The 23928-nt window shown below is 34.5% G+C and overlaps 2 protein-coding genes across 4 annotated transcripts; one reads left to right on the forward strand and one right to left on the reverse strand.

The window, feature by feature from the left end:
* The first annotated feature begins 637 nt into the window (after positions 1-637).
* LOC107839697 (nicotianamine synthase) lies at positions 638-2206 on the forward strand. Its single transcript, XM_016683300.2, has one exon. The coding sequence runs from the start codon at positions 956-958 to the stop codon at positions 1907-1909; it is 954 nt and encodes a 317-aa protein (XP_016538786.1). The 5' UTR covers positions 638-955; the 3' UTR covers positions 1910-2206.
* Positions 2207-9236: 7030 nt separating this feature from the next.
* On the reverse strand, positions 9237-19475 carry LOC107839698 (microfibrillar-associated protein 1A). 3 transcript variants are annotated; one of them, XM_016683301.2, is made up of 3 exons: positions 19192-19475; positions 11988-13268; positions 9237-9624 (listed from the first exon to the last, which is right to left on the reverse strand). In XM_016683301.2, exons 2-3 carry the CDS (start codon positions 13166-13168, stop codon positions 9513-9515), a joined length of 1293 nt encoding a protein of 430 aa, XP_016538787.2. In that variant the 5' UTR covers positions 13169-13268; positions 19192-19475; the 3' UTR covers positions 9237-9512. The 3 variants fall into 3 exon arrangements, with proteins under 3 accessions (XP_016538787.2, XP_016538788.2, XP_047250711.1); XM_016683302.2 differs by having other exon boundaries at positions 19096-19192; XM_047394755.1 differs by lacking the exon at positions 19192-19475 and adding an exon at positions 13794-14074.
* Between the last annotated feature and the right edge of the window lie 4453 nt (positions 19476-23928).

Genomic DNA, 23928 nt, shown 5'->3' on the forward strand with positions numbered 1-23928 from the left:
TTTTATCCATGTTTTACCCTTTGTACGTATTAATTACTTTTTCTTTAAATTAAAATGTAAACATCATTTAATAGTAATACTATGGTAAACTAGTCATGTTATTAATTATTTTTCTTAATTAATGTGTCATCTCAATTTGGGACGGAGGGAGTACTTTATTACAGTTAGAAAAAAATTAACTCAACTTTTTTTTACCTTTAATAAAATAATTTAAAATCAGACAAATATCTACGAATCATTTCAAATCACAATTTTTTTTAAAATTTTTTTTTTTTTAAATATCATATCAAGTCAAACGGAATCACATAAATAAAATAGAACGGAGGAGTAGTAAAATGATGTTCATGCTAAATTATGATCGTGTTGATTAATCAACCTACTAAATTTTTAATGAGTAATTGAATAGCTAATTGCAGTACTTAAATGTTTGACATTCTTAATTAGCACTATAGTATGCGTCTAGTTGTTGTTAATATAATAATCTTACATATACGTTGAAAAATAAAACCAAACAAGAGAGAAAATAATTTAGACTCGTAAAAACGAAACAAATTACTTATAATCACTAGTCAGTGTAGTCGTAACATGTTTAATTAATAGCATGAAAACTATTTACACTAATCGATCACCTGACAATTGATTCTATTGTTGATGATCAAGGTGAAATGTGGCAATTGATTAACCAGTAAGAGAAGAAAACAAAGCAACAACATTTCATTTATATTCTATAACAATGAATGATGCAACAAATAATATCCCCCCCCCCCCCTCCCTCCATGGCCCATAGAAAACCCCTCGATAAATACCGACCTGTGGTGGCTTCAGGAGCATCAGATTATTGAGTGTGTCCTCCAAATTTCAAGAAGCAAAAAAAAAAAAACATACAAAAAAATTCTTGTTTTATAATTCCAAGGTGAATTTCTAGCTTTGTTTTCAATTTGCCCATAGTGTCGACATGGTGTGCCCAAACAGCAATCCAGTAGTACAAAAAGTATGTGAATTATATGAACAAATCTCGAGATTGGAGAACCTTAGCCCTTGCAAAGATGTCAACATGTTGTTCACAGACCTTGTCCACACGTGCATGCCTCCTAATCCTATTGATGTCTCTAAGCTCTGCCAAAAAATTCAAGAAATCAGGTCTCATCTCATCAAGTTATGTGGTGAGGCTGAAGGACTTTTAGAGTCTCACTTTTCAACAATTCTTGCCACTTATGAAAACCCTCTTGACCATCTTGACATTTTTCCTTATTTTGACAATTACATCAAACTCAGCCTTCTTGAGTACAACATCCTTACTAAAAACACTATAAAAATCCCAAACAAAATTGCCTTTGTGGGTTCAGGTCCACTTCCATTTACCTCTATTGTTTTGGCTACTAAACATCTTACTACTACCTACTTCCACAACTATGACATTGATGCTGGGGCTAACACGATGGCGGCCGCGCTTGTGGCGGCCGATCCTGACTTGTCCGAAAGGATGACTTTCCACACGTCGGACATCATGGATGTAACGTGCGCCCTGAAGGACTACGATGTAGTCTTTCTGGCCGCGTTAGTTGGTATGGATAAGGAGGACAAAGTTAAGGTCGTCGATCACCTCGCTAAGTATATGGCACCAGGGGCTACCCTGATGCTCAGGAGTGCACATGGTGCACGCGCTTTTTTGTACCCTGTCCTCGATCCTCGTGATCTACGAGGATTCGAGGTGCTTTCGGTGTACCATCCAACGGATGAGGTAATTAATTCCGTGATTATAGCGCGTAAGTTGCCATTGCCTTGTGTTCAACCACTTGATGGGTTGGGCACCTATGTGCTACCTAGCAAATGTGCTTGTGCTGAGATTCATGCCTTCAATCCACTCAACAAAATGAACTTGATTGAGGAATTTGGACTGGAGGAGTGAGATTTATGTCTTGGAAGAACTATAATTTGTCTGTGCTGTGCTGTGCTGTGCTGCTAGCATGTATGTTTTTAATTAATGGTCTGGAGTACTATCATTTCTATTATATTTTTCATAATTAGTAGTATACTTTTTTGTACGTGTCCCTAACTTGTTTGATCAGCTAGCAGATCAATCAGTGTGTCCAATTTGTGTGTCCCTATTGTCTCAACCTCAAGAAAAAGACATGACCTTATGAGGCCTTTGTTAATCTTTACAAAATTTATCTATATGAATACAACCATGAAATGTTTGTGCAAAGCCATATCTTGTTGATTCCCTTCAATTCCCAATCTTGTTTTGCTCAATATTGTTTTCCTTTTTATTTTATTTACTTACATTGGAGGATCAGGAAAGGTGAAGAAATCGAGGAGAAAGATAAGGATCGGAATTAAAACATATACATCCTGTTCTATGAGAGAGACACATCGATATCACTAAACTGTAAACTATGATAATGGTATACTTTCTTTTGCTATTTGCTCCAAGTAATGTTTGATTCAAATCTTCCAACCCCTCCAATCCAATTAATCCGGGAAGAAATTAAGAAAAACAAAAGGTAAACATATAAAAGCCAAACTATATCCCCAGCTATCACTTGTTAAATAAGTATTAGTATAGATTTCGAGCAAAATCTTGTTTTTTTTCCTTACTTTATGTATTTATTATATCCGAAACAATAAGTTTATCTTTTAGTAATGATGGTGCATAAACGTCCATGCCTAACTTGCGGATAGCTCGACGATTATTCTATTGATGCTTGCATTGCTATCTCACACCTCTATCCACCAAGACTTATGCAGATGAAATTTTGAACCGTAACTATCTTAATATGCTCTTCATACATCTCATTACACCTTTCAACTGGCTATTGCAATTTATTAGAATTCTGTTGTAACGACTAAAGAAAAGAAGAAAGAAAGAAATTGACTTGCATGATTTTGATTTTGAAGATGATGTGAAGAATTAAGGAAATTGAGAGAAAAGGGACAATTGAACTTTCCACTTACAGTGATGTACACAAGTTTACAAAAAACTTCTAACTGCAAATTGTCAGTGATATCATGTCTTTTATCTTTTTCTTATTGTTTCAATTTTTGCATACTTTCTGTTATTTTCAGATATTTGTTGAATAAAACCTTTGAATAATGCAAACAAACTCTTTTCTTTCCTTTATTTTTGTGGTTTCTTTTCTTATATTCTATGGCTTATATGAAAGATAAATGTCCCTCGTTAATTACGAAAGAGTAACTTTTTTTCTCCTTATATTGAATTACCTTCTATTGCGCTGCAATTAGGGAGTGGCCTTGTGCACGTGAAAAATAAGCTCGCGAGGCAAATGAATGAATCAAAATCGCTTCCAAAACACTGACTTGCAGCGACACAAAATTTATTTGTGATAAGCATTTTTTTTTGTTTTCCATCGGGTATTCGGTGTCCGCATTGGAGTGCCGACTAATCCGGATCGTGCGTTGCAGGGTCCATTAAGGTAGCAGCGCTCCCAACAGAGTTTTCTCCATACCTAGGGTCGAACCCTCGACCTCTGATTAAGGATGGAGCAGCCCCAACCACAGCACTACAACCCATGTTGGTGATAAGCTTATTTTTACTAAGTTTCCATTCAATAACAAGATTGTTTTACTATTTTTCTGACATGGACAAAAGAATCTGATCACGTAATAATTGAGTGGAAGAGAAAGCTGAAGGGGCCATTTGAGGATAAAACCAAATATTTTTTCAGAAAAGATAGTCAATAATAAGAAGACTACAATATTATCTTTCAACTCCATTACTTCAGTCAATTCAAACAGTGCCTCATGCTTCAATCTCTTGATTTTCTGTTTGTCTTTAGGTGATGATAAATTTGATGTAATTTTGTCTATATATATGCCTTCACATCTACAAAAAGTAAATGTAAAATAGTCCACATTTCCAGCTAAAAAATGTCAATATCGTTTATCAATCTCAGACATCATCTTATCCATATACTCCCTCAATTCCATTTGCTTATTAATCTTTCAAGAATAATTTGATTAAAATCTTCCTACCATACCCTCGTTCAAATTACCTAAACCATTAATTGAGAAGGGGTCAGGGGTGCATCCAACCTAAATAGAGCACTTAAAAAGGAATGAAAGGGTACAATTTTCATGTTATTTAGCTATATATTCATATATCTTTTCAATCTATCATGGCTTTAAATGCATATATATATATATATATTCTAGAATGTGGTCAATTATGTCTTTCAGGATGTAACATATATGTTTCGGCTAATTAAAGCTTCAATTTCTTTTCGTCTAGTTAAATACTTGTAGGACCAGCTATTTGAACAAATGGAAAAGGGTCTAATATGCCCCTCAACTACTAAAAATGGTATAGAAATATCCTTCTTTCATCTTTAGGCTCAAAAATATCCTTTCATTCATTTATTTGGCTCAAAAATACCCTTACTGTATTAGAAATGGCTCAAAAATACTCTTTTTCATCTATTGGTTCAAAAATACCCCTTCATTCACCTATTTGGATAAAAAATGCCCTTAACAATAAATTTAAGTGCAAAAATATCTCCTCCTTTTAACAAATTCTGATGTGAAGAATAAATAGAGAGGGAAGAGGGAGACTTCTGTATTTCTTCTCTTGAGGATGAGAGATTATATGATTGTAAATACAATGAACAAAACCCCTCTATTTATAGGAGAAATTTACTCCTAGTCTGAGTAAAAGACGGATGCTTCAGATCCTAATAGATATCAAAGTAGATCTTGATAGACATTCACTATAATATAAATACATTTATAACATGATGTGGAATATATATTTTTTTAAAGCTGTGGACTTGAAAACACATTATTTTCTAAAAAAATTTTTTGCGTAAAATGTAAGAATTTTTGACGTTTTAAAAAAAATTTGTAAAACATAAGAATTTCTTATGATTTAGAGAAATTTTTTTACTGTAGATTTCTATTAAAGAATCATTAATAAAAAAGGGTAAATATAATAATTTATTACGTTTAGCCTATTTTAATAACTAAATATAGGATGGTTTATTTTGATCAATTTATTCATATCTTGATTTATTTTGGTTTTGAGTTCAAAATCGAACTGTGAAATACTATATTCATGTGGTTTCAATTAGGATTAAATATCCTTCGCACATGCTAACATCGTTTTTTGCTACATAATTTTAAAATGAAAAATATAGACATTTTGAAAAAAAAAAATTCTCGCTATATAGTGCAAAAACAAGTACTAATAGCAGTACTTAATTTTCCCACCCTTATAACTAACATGACGTTTTTTCCCCATAATATTTCACTTTCATGCCTAGTAATAAAACAATAATTTATTTAATCAGAGGATTAAACCACACAAATATAGTATTTCCCAGTTTGATTTTGAACTCGAAATCAAAATAAGTCAAGATATGAATAAATTGATCAAAATAAACCATCCCTATAATTAGTTATTAAAATAGGCTAAACGTAATAAATTATTATGTTTACCCTTTTTTATTAACGATTCTTTAATGGAAATCTACAGTAAAAATTTTCTCTAAATCATAAGAAATTCTTATGTTTTACAATTTTTTTTGAAAACATCACAAATTCTTACATTTTACGCAAAAAAAACTTTATAGAAAATAATGTGTTTTCAAGCTCACAGCTTTAAAAAAAATTATATATTTGTTAAAAGGAGAAGACATTTTTGGATTTAAATTTAATGTTAATGGCATTTTTTATCCAAATAGATGGATGGAGGGGCATTTTTGAACCAATAGATGAAGAAGGGCATTTTTGAGTCATTTATAATACATTAAGGGTATTTTTGAGCCAAATAGATGAATGGAATGATATTTTTGAGCCTAAAGATGGAAGGAGAGTATTTGTGTACCATTTTTAATAGTTGAAGGGCATATTAGAGCCTTTTCCGTTGAACAAATAACGGTATAATACTACTATTATTAAGAAGTTCTACACCCCATTTAACGGATTATATTGAGTATGTTGTTGTCGTATGAAATTCTCTACCCCATCCCAAATTTCAGAATTATATCAAAATTTAACAACCCAGGGGTATGATAATCTTTTTCCTCCAACTTGAATTAATTGAAGAATAAACCCTTTCATTTTGAGATGAAAAATAATGTTGTTTTTTTTTTTCATTTAAGCGACCTAATTATTTGTATGTTACATGGATTAGCCGTAGTATCCTATAGTAGGTTTTAAAAAAAAAACTTGTACTAATATGAATTGGACCAATTACCAGATCCAGTGGTCCTATGTAAGCTCACCACTCAGTTTGACATTTAAATGAAACAAACGAATAGTCAAATGATTTAACTGTTACAAAACATTATTGCACCAGGTAAATTCCTTAAATTGAGTGAACATTCAAAAGTTGAGTTAGGTATTTATTTGATCCAGGTTGAGTTGAATAGCTATTGGAAGCAGAGAGAGAAAAAAATAATGTAATAAGAACATGGGCATCTGTAAGTATTTACCATCCGTTTGGTAGGATGGATTATTTTCATAATCCATGGATTAAATGATGGGATTACTTAATACATTATTTGGTAGCAATTTTGAAGTTATGTATAACTAATACATGGATTAGTTATACACCCTACATGGTATTATAGGTTGTATAACTAATACACCCAACTTGGTGGGATTAGTAATCCATGGATTATAATCCATGGATAAATATGTGTCAACACAAAAATGTCCTCAAATTTCTTTAATTTTTTTTCTAAATCTTTTCAATTTATTCAATGTGAGTTATTTCTTTTCAATTTATCAAGATAATAATATCCCTCCAAATAATTTTAGTCATAAAAAACTACTCCATTAACTTAAAAAATAATTATTGGTCACAATTCGAAAATAAATTGCATGATTGCATACAAATTTTAATTTTGTAAATAGGATATCATAAATAAAAATATTTTTTTTCTACTTAGTTTTAACATGCACTCTACGGAACACAAATTTATATCAATAATAATTCTATTGTCTCGTTCAAAAGTTACACGTATCTTCCTCCAATGTAAGAACATCACAAAGTGGAAACAACAAAAAAATGATGAACAAATAAAGAAAAGATAACAAAAAAATATATATATAAGTGAATGATTGAATCTTAAAATTCCAAAGTAAATAATAAGTTATATTTTTACTTTTTATTTTATTTTAACAAAAAAAAGTTTTGCAAAGAATAGACAAAGTTATAATACGTCAAAGGGTATTTTTGTAAACATACAATATTCTTTTTAAAATATAACAATACATATTGTTTTCAATACATCAAACCAAACACTGCATAAAAAATAATCTCAGTATTATTAATCCCTGCACTACTAATCCCAGCATTACTAATACAACCTAAAAATATTTATTTTAATTTAGTTTTTTCTTTGATGAAATCAAGAGGATTTTAATATGTTCTTCTAATAATACTCTTATCATTAAATGACTAAACAAGTTGTATATATTCAAATTTATATCTTCAAAGCATAATTAATAAGTCTAATTTGATAAAATAGACCCTTACTAAATTTTTTTTTTTTTAAATGAATGTGTCAAGTCTAGAAGGATCAACTAATACGAAATATTATTTATCGTACATTTCATACTCCTCAATTTTGTCCTTGCTATAGTTTGTTTTTGACTATCCTCACTATTTTGTGGTCTATATATTTCTCATACTTATATATTTTTAAACCTACTTTAAGAAGCACAAAATATTATTTAGGATCCGACGTCTATCTTAAACAACCTCTCTATCCCATTAGTAAGGATAAAATTTGGGAACGCCTCATTTTCTCCATGTCCTTGTGGCAGTTAAGTTCTAAGTGTTAGTAGCACAAATTAAGAAAATACAAACTTGTACTAACTTGACAGGGAAAAGAAATAAGAACCGTCATTCCCCTTATATAAATTTAGCAACAAGAGCAACAAACTGAGTTATCATCATTCAACAAGTAGCAGCAGACTTCATACTTTTCCATCACTAGATCGAACAATGTCCAAATCACTCTACTCCCCAGGAATCTTTCTGAATAAAATTTGCTTATTGTTTGGATCAAAATGTGAGGAGGAGGTTGGAAGATAGTTTAAGACACCAGCCCATTCCCTAGCCCCATTGATAAACCACAAAATCTTAAGTGACCCCACGCGTCTCCGTTCAATCATGTCAGACCAGAAGGAAACCCAGTCGAGTTTACCAACTTTCACTAATTGACATTGGAAGTGCTTGAGGAAAGCTTGCCCATGTCTATCACATAGTATCATCCCCAAATATTTTTACTAATAGACCCGACAGTCGGTTTACTTGATGAATCTGAGTTATCATCATTCAAGTAGCAGCAGCAGACTTTACACTTTAACGCCACACAATATTTTAAAGCTTCCTATGTTCACCAAGTTTGTCGAATTTTCTTCTTCAACTTACATGGTTATGCACGTCTATTCCTGACTATACCTACAACAACAATCACATGTTAGGTATACACATTGAGTTTTTACGAGTGCAAGGACCCCACAGCCAAAAATCACCAGTAATACCAATTTTAGTTTCTCTTGGACTCTCCACCATATGTCACTTCAGGGCCGCTAAAACTTAAAACTTAACAGAAGTATAGTAGAATTTAGCAAGCACGCTACTCACTCTCCTACAACTTTCCAGACCAGATTTAGGAAAAAGGAAAAATATTACGAGCAGAAACCAGTGAGGCAGGCACCTGAATCCCCCCATCCCCACCCTAGCCAACAACCAAGAGACAATTGAATCCAATCCCCACCCACACACACACTTCCACCACAGCCCTCGCCGGCAGAGAAAATGACAGCTTTCCAACACTCTCCACACAATCTATATGGATCATGTAGGACAATCTATCTATGCCTATAACGAGAGGTGCAGGATACGAAGAAAGGGGTCCCTTTAGGAAAAATCCCATTGCACAGGATAGCACGAAATGATCACAATCCACCCAAATTGATGGATCTGTGGATTTTTTTTATTTTTTTTTTTGTTCTTTTCTATCTTTGACTTCCTTTCCCATGGATGAATTCTTGGAGAAGATGTCCTATAAGTCCAACTTCAAGGGATAAATCTACCTCAGGATGATTTAAAAATATCCTAACATGATTTTAATTATACCAAGAACAAAATCCTACTTATTTGCACGAAGAATTCTTTTTTCTTTCCTTTGGAAGTATCAAACTGGAAAAAAAAAATGAAAAACGTACACAAGTTCTACTCTTGATTTTAGTTGAACACTGAACGATACTGAGAAAAAGTTTCATTCATGCTTTTAGTATAGCATATCTCAATAACTAAAAAGCGGAATACAATCTATAGCCTAAATTCATTTTTCAACAAAGAGACAATTAGATAATTATGAAACTGCTACCGGAATGTGCTTCTCCGCAATTCATATAACTTCTCACAAGAGCTAAAGATACATTTGAATGCAACAAGCAAAATAGAAACACAGTAACAGTGCTTCGAACGATCTGAGCAAAATCAAGAACACAGCCAAGAACCAGACTACAATACGCTTTCACCGAGTCTCCCATTCCTTCATTTTCTTACCCTTGGGTTTCACAATAGGAGCATTAGCAGCAGCCATTTTCCCATTGTACTTGGCCCGAAGACTGTCATTGTATGTCCACCTGCTCCAACAGCAATCGTCAAATCAACAAGTGCAAAAGATGCTAGCAGAATAACACACAGATAAAGCTGGCCACTGAACACGAAAGCACAAACTATACATTGTAAACTAGAATACAGAAGTACATAATGAAAATTTTGAAATAGTCTGCAGATCTTCCGTTTCTAGTTTGTCCCCGCAGGGAGGAGATTCAACTAAGAAATATACACACATGCATCGCAAACTGACATGGTGGAAGTCAAATATAGTACTCCTGTTGGCCAGCAAGTAATAGCATTCAAATGGCCAAGCCTCTCATCACAGGCACAGCAGCAACCTTGGGGCAGCTTGTTTGGGAAACTAGTTATCCTGGGATTAGCTATCCCGCGATTAGTTATCCCACCCTCAAGAAGGGATAAAAAGAACACTAAAATCCCGGGATGAGTTATCCCATGAATTTTATCCCAAACAAACATGGGATAAGCTCATCTTAAAATTAATCTCACGATTAATTATCCGTTATCCCTCCTACCAAACGAACCCTTAGTATTAGACAGAGACTAGCAGCCATGCAAAGTCTTCAATGAAAACCAGGGACATGGACAGATATTACTATACTTCCTCTCGGTATAATCTAAGCCTCGCAAACCAGACGATCGAATGGAATCAGGATGCTAGGTACTTTCTTTCTCAAACTGGCTTTGGCTGTAATCCCAGATGCCCTAAGCTACTCGGACATGTTGCAAGCTGGCTACAAAGGCATTACTCAACAGAAGAGTACTTTTATTTTATTTTCTACTAAGCTAGATAATTTATTGAGTGAAAAAGTGCTCATATTTTGGGGAATTCCCTTTTCAAAATTGAACTTACTGAACTGAAAGTAAACGTGTCCCATTGTCTCGTTAATGTACAGTAATAAACTTCTATGTTTCTCCAAATGATTTTAATAAGCACATCCGCTCCTATGTTTGAATCTTTGTTAAGTATTTTAGTTTAATACATGACTAGTCAAGAATGATGGAGGGAATTTGAAGGTAAAACTCAGAAAGCACCCAAAGTCTATGGCCACATTCTCCCACACCTCCAAAAGTCGTTTCAAGGCCCCAAACTCTGAGGCTCCCAATCACAAACTTCCTATGCCATATGAGGCTTTCAATTCTTTTCCTATCCAGCGGGGCCAGGTACATTAGCCATGACAAAAACTTCCCAACCATCAAAAACAGAAGAAGAGCGTTTTACAGGAACAGAAAAAGGGATGCTCCTATACTAGCATGGATCACTCACAAAAATGCAGTCAAAATTTTCAAGGCCCCAAAACTTGTTTATTGTCTCATTTTCTGGAAATTTTGATGGTTTCAACGCTAGAATACACTCAGAAAGGAAACATCTCAATAGATGATCGAATTCTTCATACATTCATGCCCATAAATCCACCTAGCAAACGAAAATTTTCTCCTATCACACCAAATCTCGCCCTAGGTACTGATACACACACGAGATAAACCTCTCTACACCCTGAAATGCACATCATTCACTCTTAAGACCCTTGGCCAGGATAATAGTTATTTCTTAAAAATCCCAAGCAAAAGAACTATAGAAATAGCAGGTGATTAATCGAGCATGCAAGAATCCAGCAGCATATAAGACAAGACCCATAAAAGAGAGAGAGAGAGAGAGAGAGAGAGAGTAGCAATCAACGTGATGCGCTGTATTGTTTGACATAAAAATCATCCACTTCATAGAAGGCAACTAAGACTCCAGAACAAAGTTCTGACGCAACTGTGAAACATCCAAAGTATAATTAATATATTCATTATGTAACTTTAATCTTATCCATTGCTTTATCCTATGCTTTTCTGTAGACTAAAACTCAGTTTGGAGGGCCGGGATAGAGAGAGATTACCAGTTTCAAGAAAATAAAATATGCTAAAGAGCACAAAATGTGACATCCCTTCAACCAAAGTGAAAGAGCAGCTACGATAATCATAGTTGGACAAAGGTAGTATTCACCATTGTGTTGAAATCATTAAACCAGATGTTAACATGAAACAAACAAGACAACTTTTTTTTTTTTGATAACTGTTGTGTCCGGGCCAGCTTTCGCACACCTCGACTAAATCCACGAGATACCTGCTACCTGCCACCTCCCACCTCCCACCTGGTAACTCTGTCCACCAAGACTAGAACAGATGGGAAGAATCACCTAGTGTTTTTGTCTCAACTGGGATTTGAATCTGAGACCTTAGACTCTTAACCAACTTCATTGACCACTAGGCTACACCCTTGAGTGCAGCGACATAATTTAGAAATACTAATCCAGCATATCTATGTGACAAATTGATTGAACAGAGATGGGCATGTAAATATAAGGTATAAGGTACTTACGGGTTGTTCCAATCAGTTGTGTCCTCATTGACAAGATGTGTCCATTTTGTCCTTCCACTGCGACCAAAGTGTTTAACCTGCATGACTTTTGGTAGTATGGATTTATCCAATTTATCCTCCCCTGTTGGTGCAGAGAAATCACGGTGTAATATACCATCAGCACCAGAAGTTCCAGTTGTGTCATCAGCATCTGTCTGGAAGAAAGCACCCTTGTGGTAGTACTTCTGCATAAACTTCCACTTCTGCTTGGGTGGTGGGGCAGGTTTCGGGTTTCTCCTTTCCCACTCCTTCCTCTCTTCTTCAGTCATATTTCTTACTCTCTCTATTTCTTCCCTCTCCTTCTTACTAGCCTCTCTGTCCTCCCGCTCCCTCTTGATCCTGGCAATTTCTCTGGACTTCCAAGCTTCATATTCTTCAGCCTCATTCACCTCATCGTCAGTATCTACATCAGCAATATTAGCTTCCTGCTCCAAATTTTTCTGAATTATTTCTTCCTCTCGTATCTTCTCAACTACTATTTGCTTTGTTTCAAGTTTTCTCTCCTCTAACCTCCTCTTCACTAACTCCTCCAGAGCTCTTTCCTCCGCCTCGCGCTTCTCACGCTCGTCTATGGTATCTCTCTCAGATTTTGGAACAAAAACTGGTTTCACCATTGCTATCCCTGTGGTCTCTTCCTCTGATTCAGTCTCGTATTCTGATTCTTCTTCCTCCTCTTCCTCTACCTCCTCTTCTTCTTCCTCCAGCAGAGGTTCTTCCTGTTGTCTCTGAAGATTCTTTTCTCTGATTCTCCTCCTCCTTTCATCCAAGGCATCTTCATCCTCCTCCTCAAATTCCATTCTTTCTAGTCTTCTATTTTCCTCTTCTATGGTTGAAACAATCTCCGCTTGTCGGATGCGACGATGATCTGCTCTGATTTCCTCACGGTTATCAACTCTACTCTCTGCCAGTCGACGCAGCCTTGCATCATCCTTTCTTGCAATGTCTAAACCACCCTGACTGGGAAAGGCTTTCTCAAGCGCTGCTTCCCGGTTCATCCTAATATCCTCATCTTTTTCCGGTTCATCTGCCCATTCAGGAGCTTTACCAGGCCAATATCTTTTCACTTTCGTTTGGCCAATTTTACCCCGGAGCTTTTCCCTAATTGCAATGATTGTATCACTTACACCAGCTGTTACAGACATTTTTATCAGAGAAAGAACCCCCCTTTAAGAAAATGGTATGTAAAGAAAACAGAGGTCACTTTATCTGCCTCAAGCCTCCGAATCCAATGATTTAATCTCCCTATTACAAATAAAAAAAGGAGAATAAATTAGATGAGATTATATATGTGAGCATAATATGTTTCATTGGTGACAGCTACACAAGAAATTTGAACAAGGACATCACAGCCAAATCAAATCCACATAACTGATCGAGGAGAGTACTTGGAAGAAATAAAGTTCACAACAACAACAACGTACCCAGTGTATTCCCACCTAGTGGGATTAGTGGGGTCTGGGGAGGGTAGAGTGTACGCAGACCATACCACTACCTCAAGAGAAGTAGAGAGGTGGTTTCCGATAGACCCCCGGCTTAGGACCGATACCCATATAAGGAAGAAATCAAGTTTCTTAAAAAAAAAAAAAAAAAGACGGGGAAGGGGAAATGGGGAGGGGATTACTATGTGGGGAATTAAACCCTCACCAACAAGGTGGGAGTGTTTATGTACCCAACCAACCAACTGAGCAACTACGACTTCCCACATTGGAAGAAATAAAGTGGATTCAGAGGAGATATCAGGGCCCATCAAAAGAAAAAGAGAATAACCTATAAAGGAGAATTCTTATTCCAATATCTTCTCTAGAGTCGCAACCAGTTCAGCCTATCTAACATCAACATCTGCCTTTCACTTGTCTTCCTTCTGGCAAAGGTTGCAGCAAATGGAGGGTGAAGGGAAGGATATTTCTGTTTTATACAAGAATGGGAAAGGGATGGCAATGGGGCAGGTCAATATAGGACCGAGGTGGGCAAGACTTGACCTGCTAAGGTTTGGACACACCATACCTGCCCCGTTTAGTATTTTTTAAAAACTTTTCCCCATGCCACTAAGTCCTGCCCCACCCCGCCCCATTTAAGTTTACTTTTTCTTCTTTTTCATCCCCTTTTGCACTGTTCAATCATATTCTTTTAACTTTTAATTATTATTCTAAACTAATGCACCTTTAATAAGTGTTCGATCTAAAAATATGAAGATATATTTAATAAGTTTTTGAACTGAAATTCTAAGTAATATGAAACAACTAAGTCAGAATCATAAAGTAATCACAACTTAAGCTAACACATAGGCCAGATTTTAGCCTGCAAACCAAACCGAAACCTGCCCTGCCCCATTAAAGAATTTGAACAATCAGCTTCTGCCCCACCCCATTTAGAGTTTGCCCTACCCCTCTGTAACACCCCGTACTTACGCACTAGAATTCTAACTATCGTTCCTACGCGTATAAGCTCTAATACAAATGATTTCCATGTGAATATAAGTTTCATGATCATTATTCTAGTGTTTGAAGTGCTTTCGAGGTGAAAGAGTTTTGATTCGGCTAAATCTTTATATTCGATTCTAAAAGGGTCGACTTTGAATGTGTATAACTTTTTATATACGTAGAATTTCTCAGCTCAAGACCCACCAAATTGTAGATAATTGAGTTAGCTTTCCAACGATACCAATTTCGCCTTAATCCGATACCTAGGTGAAAAGTTATGGCATTTTTCGTGAGAGGTAGTAAGCCGACGCGATTGGGGCGCGGCGCGCCGGTTACTCAACGCGATGCGTTTAGGGGTCGGCATGGTATGGTATGGTACGGTAATTTCGGTATTCGATTTTTAAAAACATTATACCATATTAATTCGGTATGGTTCGGTATTTTGCGGTATGGTAATCGGTAACCATAGTTTGTTTAACTTTGACAATATATACTCGTATATTAGAGTATTATTACTTCGACTTTTCAAAAGCATGTCTTACTTGTATCATAAAAATGCATTACACATGTAGAAATATTGAAAAAGAAGTACAAACAATTCCTTTTATTAGTCACTTACACCAAAAAGAGATTTCAATCAAGATAGAGTAGCGAAAGTTTCAAAGTCTAAACATTTTTATACTAATACTAAGTTTTTTTTGTGCGTGTATATATATATAAAAGTTACTTATGCAACTGTATACACTTCGGTATGGTATTCGGTATTTCGATATGTCATTTGTAAATACCGTATACCATATACCAAAAAAATTTAAAATGTATACCATATACCATACGAAATACCATAATACCAAAAATTACAGTATCAAAAATTTTGGTTCGGTATGGTAATTCGGTATATACCATACCATGCCCACCCCTAGATGCGTTGCGTATTCCCCCGTTGCTTCAGTTCCTAAAGAGTCTAGGGTCACTTTGGTCATTTTCCCTCACCCAAATCCGTCCATAACACATAATTTCAGCCCCCAAGGAGCATTCGTTGCCCCTTTACTCATAATTTCTCTCCAAGGAAGCCCCTCTCTCCCAAGAACACACCCTAACCTCCATCCAAGAAATTCAAAACTCCATTACAATCTCTTCAGGAAGAAAAGCCAAGAATTAAGTTCCTTAATCCAAGAATCTCAAGAAAAGCATTCAAGAACATTCCCAAGGCTTCCAAGTCAAACTTTCAATTTCAAACCAAATCAATTAAGGTATGTGGGGTTATGAACAAGGATATTTTTTCATCCTTGTGCCCAAAACATGTTTTAAAGTTAAATTTACATGATGTGCAATTTAGGGTTCATACTCAAATATCATTGTTTTGAATTTATGAAGTTACAAAGTGATTTAAGTGTTGAATTGCATAACTACTATCACCTATTTATGCGTGTGACTTGACTATCTATGTTGAGAATTAAATTTAATTATCTTGACTTGATATTGTTGAAGTATTTCAAGATTGTTATTGAGCATGAAGTTTGTTTATGAATTATCATGAATTTAAAGCATGAATTTTAAGCCCTAAGTTGAGTTTTGAGATTTCAAGAAGATAATGCTCTTAAGTTTTCTCTTGATGAGTATATTTCAAGATTTAAATCAAGAATTGATCTTTCGATCCTAAGCTAAGATTGGAATCCACAATTATTCATCTTGATCATGATTTAAAGAAAGAGAAGCATAATTGGCTTTCTTTACAAACCCTTGTGTTATTTTAAAGTAGATTTCCTAAAGTTTGAGCGATAAGAATGGGAATAGTATTTAGCACCGAGTTGGGTATGATTTCAAGGTCTCATGCCCCAGAACTACGAGCCACCGTAAGTCTAAAGTCCCTATATGGGTTAAATATAGTGATCACTTAAGATAAGGTTCTATTCCGATGGCAAGGGTAGAACAGCTCTCCCCAAAGTGGGTAAGACGTTGGACTCTATGACAGCTCACATGGTTTATGTTGGTTAATGAAACTCCCAATAGAAAGAGTAAAAGTACAGCTTTCAGAACTAAGTGTTACGGCTCACAAAGTTTATTATGATGCTTCATTACTCATGTTTATGATTTTACATAGTTGTTTTATTCAAGCCCAAGGTAAGTCATTTACACTTAGCATGCATGTTAAAAAGTTTATATGTACATTAAACCATTGTTTTACTTATGCATTCACCCTCACATGCTCAGTACATTCCAGAAGTACTGATCCACATATATATGTGTTACATTGTCTCATAATGTAGGTACCAGTTGTAGCCCAAACATCATAATCAGACTGTGCAGTTTCCGTCAGCAGGTGATGAGCTCTTTTGATTCAAGGACTCAAGTCAATTCTAGTTCTAGTAGTATTTTTATTTATTCAGTCGTATTGATTAGGGATAGCTGGGGTCATGTCCCGGCTACCTATAGTCAATATTAGTAGAGGCTTCATAATCCGTCAGTAGAGTTGATGTATTTGATTCCAGTTTTGTTCAGTATAACCAGAGTTGTAATCATTTTAATCCAGTTTTGTATTGATCATATTCAGAAAAGATTTATCTTCCGCTATTTCTTTAAGATTTATGTAATATATTTAGTTGCTCACGAGTTATACAAATATCATGGGTTAGCTTAGGATCACTTGTGGTTCTAAGCACCATGTGACGCCCAGGGGTAGTCTCGGGGCATTAAAAATTGGTATTAGAGCACAGAGTTCAAGTGTACTAGGGTGTCTATGAAGCCGTGTCTAGTAGTTTATATGAAAGTAGAGACGTCTTTGTACCATTCCACAAGACTCTACTAGACACGACTTCATAGACACTTGAACTCTGTGCTCTGATACCAAGTTTGTAATGCCCCGAGACTACCCCTAGACGTCACACGGTGCTTAGAATCACAAGTGATCCTAAGATAGATGGTTCAAGTCAACAACAACAACAACAGTCCCAGTGTATTCCCACAAAGTGAGGTCTGGGGAGGGTAAAATGTACGCAGTCCATACCACTACCTCCGAGGAAGTAGAGAGGTTGTTTCCGATAGACCCCCGACTCCAGATGTAGAATAATATACCAAGGTCGTAATGAAATATAAAACAGGATGGGTAACATAACAAAATAAAAGGTAAGAAATAATAACACTAGATATCCGAGAAAAGAAAATAAGAGAACAACGCAAAATACGTAATAAGAAATAAGGAAAACGGATGGTTCAAGTCAAGATAATGAAATTCAATTCTCAACATAGATAGTCAAGTCACACGCATAAATAGGTGAGAGTAGTTATGCAATTCAACACATAAATCACTTTGTAACTTCATAAACTCGAAACAATGACATTTGGGTATGAACCCTAAATTGCAAATCATGTAAATTTAACTTTAAAAAATGTTTTGAGCACAAGGATGAAAGAATATCCTTGTTCATAACCCCACATATCTTAATTGATTTGATTTGAAATTGAAAGTTTGACTTGGAAGCCTTGGGAATGTTCTTGAATGCTTTTCTTGAGATTCTTGGATTAGGGAACTTAATTCTTGGCTCTTCTTCTTGAAGAGATTGTAATGGAGTTTTGAAGTTCTTTGATGGAGGTTAGGGTTTGTTCTTGAGAGAGAGGCTTGAGGCTTCCTTGGAGAGAAATTATGAGTAAAGGGACAACTAATGCTCCTTGGGAGTTGAAATTATGTGTTATGGACGGATTTGGGTGAGGGAAAATGACCAAAGTGACCCTAGACCCTTTAGGAACTAAAGCAGCAGGGCAATACGCGACGCGTCACGTCACATAACGCGTTGAGAAACCGGCGCGCCGCGCCCCAATCGCGTCGGCTTACTGCCTCTCACAAAAAATGTCATAACTTTTCACTCGGGTATCAGATTAAGGCGAAATTGGTATTGTTGTAAAGCTAACTCAATTGTCTACAATTCCGTGGGTCTTGAGCTGAGAAATTCTACTTATATAGAAAGTTATACACGTTTAAAGTCGATCCTTGTAGAATCGAATATAAAGATTTAACCGAATCAAAGGCTCTTAGCTCAACTTCGCTCTAAATGATTCCTATGAACATCTTTCACCTCGAAAGAACTTCAAACACTAGAATAATGATCATGAAACTTATATTTGTATTAGAGCTTATACGCGTAGGGACGACGGTTAGAATTCTAGTGCGTAAGTGCGGGGTGTTACACCCTCCCTGCTCACCCCATTGCCACCCCTAGAACAGAATTCAAGGATATCCCACCCTTGATGACTTGAACCCACAACTTCAAGTTGGAGGTGGAGGGTGCTTACCATCCAAGCAACCCCTCTTGTCGAAGATGGAGCTCCACTCACACAAACAGACCATAAAAGTTTCAGTTTACTCCACCTAACCTTTCCAACTCAGCAGCCGCTTCTAAACCTCCGTAGAACAGTGAATCTGTAAATAACTTTTTCTTAACCTTAGTTCTCGTTCTCTTGAGTATAAACCCTAATCCTTGTACCACAAATTAGGAAGAGTAAGTAACCGTAAAACCAACTAGGAGACAAATACAAATCAACCATCGACTCAAAACAAACCTAAATTTAACATACACAAAATTCGTACACAACAACAGTCACGCTTCTAGAATCTAATTTTTTATGAACAAATAATGACTCGTGAAAATTACCACTATGCTTCAGCAAATTCAAGCGCGTATTAAATCGCAGACCATATTAAGAAGGAAAAAAAAATTAAAATCATTAATAAGCGAAATAAAACTCACCGTTAGAGTCGAAAGAGATGATAAAATCGAAATAAAACGCGAGATTGGCGTTGGGATTAGGGTTACTGGATAGTGGCGGGTCGGGTACACTCCGAATCGAAGTGACGTTGGAGAAATATTTTACATCTGTTGAACTATTTATACCCCAGGTAAATCCCGGTTAAAAACTTTTAACCTCCTAAAGGAAAACAAAAAGCTAATTTAGTCCTTTTAAGTAGGAAAAAGAGCTATTTGTGACCCTTAACTATGGAAAATAGGACAATTATACCTTTAATGGATCTTTTATCCCAAAAATGTCCTCGATGTTGTTACTCAAATTATCCACTTTTAGGGGTCGGTTGATAGTTAATACCTTAGAAATCATGGTATTGGTAATATCATTTTCATTCCATACTATATAAGAAAAGTCGAAATCACACCTAAACTATAAGTGGTCTATTACACACCTTAACTATATAAAAGTAATATTATTACCTCCCTGCGCCCCTATTCTAAGGTGCGTATGTTATATTTATTTTAGGCGCGTCTAGCCTATTAAATAACAAAAGTAAACGACTAAAACATTAAGGAAAAAGGCATCGTTTTCACCCCAAATTATAGTCGAAAAGTCGAATCCACACCTAAACTATATAAGTGACATATTACACACCTTAACTATAAAAAAGTGATACTTTTTACTCCCTAAATCTGACGTGGAAAATACATAATTATTTAAATAAAAATTGGCCCATTTAAATTAAAAATTAATGCAAAAAAAAAATTAAAAATTAAAATACTCTTTCCCCAACTCCCAACATCCATCTCCCTTCCCCCACCCCAAACCATCATCTTCTTCATCACCCCATCCCGAAACTCCAACCCCAACCCCAAACCATCTTCTTCTTCATCACCCCCACCCCAACCAACGCAGTTTCTTCATCACTCCACCTTCAAATTCCAACCACATCCCCAAATAACACAATTCATCCTCCACCTTTATCGAATCAACGTCAATTTCACAATGAACAAAATCAAATTGTATTTGATGTTTAAACGGGCAAAATCAAATTTTATAAAAAAATATATATATATATAAAATTTTGTAGCAAGGATGTTTTTCAGTGAATTCTCGTCGAAAAAGTCAGATTCATCGTCGATTTTCTCCTCTCTGTTTATTAATTATTAATCCATCAAAAAATGTAGCTTGCTTTTTAAAAATTATAGCTGAAAAACAAATAGAAAAAGTACGAAAATGTGTTGGTCATTACCATTTAAAACACAGAGGCCAACAATCGAGTGACCATTTTTTGAAACAATAATGGTTATTATAGCTGAGAATTTTTATTTTTTATTTTTTAAGAAAAGACAATGGGTTACGGATGAAGAACAATGTTAGAAGAAATTAATTGTTATGGTAATTTTGTTGGTGGGATAAAGTTTATGGTGGTGAATATGGTGTAATGAAAGTTTTGGACATTGACAACAATGGAGGTTTTAGACATTGAAGAAGAAGGGAAAAAAATTAAATTAAAAAGAAGAAAGAAAAAATTATGAAAATTTAAAATTAAAAAGAAAAAAGAAAAAATTATGAAAATAATAAATTTATTATTTTTTTGGATTATGTTGACGTAGTGCTGACATGGCAGAGCGTGTAAACACCACACAAGTGGTGTAATACTGACAGGGTGTAAAAAGTATCACTTTTTTTTATAGTTAAGGTGTGTAATAGGTCCCTTATATAGTTTAGGTGTGGATTCGACTTTTCGACTATAGTTTGGGGTGAAAACAATGTCTTTTTTCTTATTTTTCGGATTATGCTGACGTGGCAGCGCGTGTAAAACACCACACCACATGCAAGTGGTGTAATGTCTCACAAGGTGTAAAAAGTATAATTTTTTTATAGTTAATGTGTGGAATAGGTCACTTATATAGTTTAAGTGTGGATTCGATTTTTCGACTATAGTTTGAGGTGGAAACGATACTTTTTCCCTACATAGATTCTAATACTATGGGATAAGTATGCTAACGACAAAAATGTATCCCTCCCAACACTACCAATTTCAGGGATGTAAAGCTTCTCGTAATATGTTGCTTTGACACAACACAACACAATTTCGAGTCATTTTAAAGATTTTACTTGATCTTTTTTATTACTAGGACTAAAGATGTAATTTTAAATTTTTACTTAACATGATAGCGCCAGATTTCTGATTTTAATATAAGTTCTATCTCACACGATTTTTAGAAAATATATTGACTCATATTAATCTCAACATAAGTAAGATTAAGAACGTATAGAGCAATTTTTTTATCAAATTCTTTCTAAGTTTTTTTGAGAAATTGTAATAATCGATAACTATCTTATCAATACAAATTTTATCTTTTATTCAATTCATAATGAACTTCGTGACTTTTTGTCATTCAATTTCTCAATATGACAATTTCCTTCAAAAAAATTAAGTGAAAATATGAAAAGAAATTTTATTTTTTGTTTTAAAAAATGAATAATAAAATTTTACTAAGTACACAATATTATAAAACGTGGAGGGTATTTTGGTAATAAATAATTATTTTAAGAATATAACAATGCATGTCATTTTGAATACATCAAACTAAACATTGGATAAGAAATAATCTCAACACAACTAATTCCAACATTACATATCACTCCATTACTAGCCCCAACATTACTAATACAACATATTTGGTATTCTTACACACTCTACCCAATGACCCCTTATACTCTCGAAAAACTAGAGTTGCCAGTACAGGCTTGCCAATTGTGTTGGTCAGTCTACCTCAACCTATTATTTGATAGGATTGGAGCACTTAATAAGTATATTATAATACTCACTTGTTTAAAAAAGAATGACCTACTTTGCTTTTTAATCCGTTTAAAAAAAAATGACCCCTTTACTTTTTGGACAATACTTTAATTTCAACTTTCCACGTGACATGTTTATGGCTACAAGATTAAAGGGCAATTTGGTACATTTGACATTACTTTAATTTAAGGCCACAAGATTCAAAGACTTCTTTATTTTCTTAAATTTTGTGTCAAGTCAAAGTAAGTCATTCTTCTTGAAACGAAGGGAGTAATATAATTGTAATTTGAAAGTCTTTTAAATAATTACTCCTTCCATCCTTTTTTATGCGTCGTCATTTGATCGGGCACAAAGTTTAAGAAATAAGTAAAGACTTGATGTTTTTTACCAATTTGTCCTTCATTAAAACAATGTACTATTATTATTTTCAATTAAGTGAGCCCTTATAAGTGAGACCAATAAGGATAAAAGTGTAATTGTGTCTTTAAATAGTTACCAAATAAGAAAATGTGACATTCTTTTTGGGACGGACAAAAAAGAAAATGATGACACATAAAATGGGACGGAGGGAGTAACATTATTAGGTTAGAATTGAGATTTAAAAAATGGATAAATTTTAGGAATAGACCCAAATTGCGGTGGCTTTCAAATTTTTAGCCCCAAATAAAAAAACTTCTTTAAAATAACCTTTACCTCTTAACTAATATTTTTTTGGACGAAATCACCCCTGTCCAATTGCGTAATTACATAAATGATCCTCATAATGGATAACAACTCCATATTTATATCTTTCAATTTTTATTTTTATTTTTTTTAATTTTACTTTGATTTTTATTTTTTCATTGCAATTTTTATTTTTGATTTTTCTCAATCCTTATTTTTTTTTCCTTTTTCCTCTCAGTTTATTTTTCTTCTTTTTGATTTTTCTCTAATTTTTTTTTCTTTCCTCTTATTTTTTGTTCTTTTTAGTTTTGCTCAACCCTTACTTTTTTTATTTACACCTCTCAACGTCTACTTTTATTTTTAAAAAAAATACTAGTTTTCTTTCATTTTTATTTTGTCTTTTATTTTTTTTATTTTCTCGACCTTTATTTTTTTTTTTCCATTCTCTCTCAACTGCTACATTTTTTTTATTTTTTAAAATATTTTTTTTCATTTTCTCTTTTTTCGCAATTTTTATTATTTCTGTTCTTTTCTTTGATTTCTTAGTTGATACTATCACATTATAAAGACAAGATTTATGACTTTCAAACAACAAGTTATGTTTCATGGGCAAGAGTTGTCACTACCACAATGTATTTTGATTTATGAGATGTTTTATAACTTTTATCTTAGAGGCAAGACTTAGCTCAGGACTTTCAAACAACAAATTATGCCCCACGGGCAAAAGTTGACTCTACCACGCTATATTTTTATTTATGAGATATTCTACAACTATTGTATTAGAGGCAAGATTTAACTCAAGAACTTTCAAATTACAAATTATGCCCCATGGACAAAAGTTGACTCTACAATGTTATTTTTTTTATTTATGAGATGTTTTAAAACTATTGTCTTAGAGACAAGACTTAGCTCAATAACTTTAAAAGTACAAATTATGCCCCACGGGCAAGAGTTGACATTACCACGTTATGTCTTCATTTATGAGATGTTCTACAACTCTTGCCTTAGAGGCAAGACTTAACTCAAGAACTTTCAAACTACAAATTATGCCCCACGGACAAGATTTGACATTACCACGTTATGTCTTCATTTATGAGATGTTCTACAACTCTTGCCTTAGAGACAAGATTTAGCTCAAGGACTTTCAAACTACAAATTATGCCTCACAGGTAAGAGTTGACTCTACAACGTTATGTTTTCATTTATGAGATGTTCTACAACTATTGCCTTAGAGGCAAGAGTTAGCTCAAGGACTTTCAAACTACAAATT

Source organism: Capsicum annuum, chromosome 8 (genome assembly GCF_002878395.1).
Source record: "Capsicum annuum cultivar UCD-10X-F1 chromosome 8, UCD10Xv1.1, whole genome shotgun sequence".
NCBI classification, from domain to species: domain Eukaryota; kingdom Viridiplantae; phylum Streptophyta; class Magnoliopsida; order Solanales; family Solanaceae; genus Capsicum; species Capsicum annuum.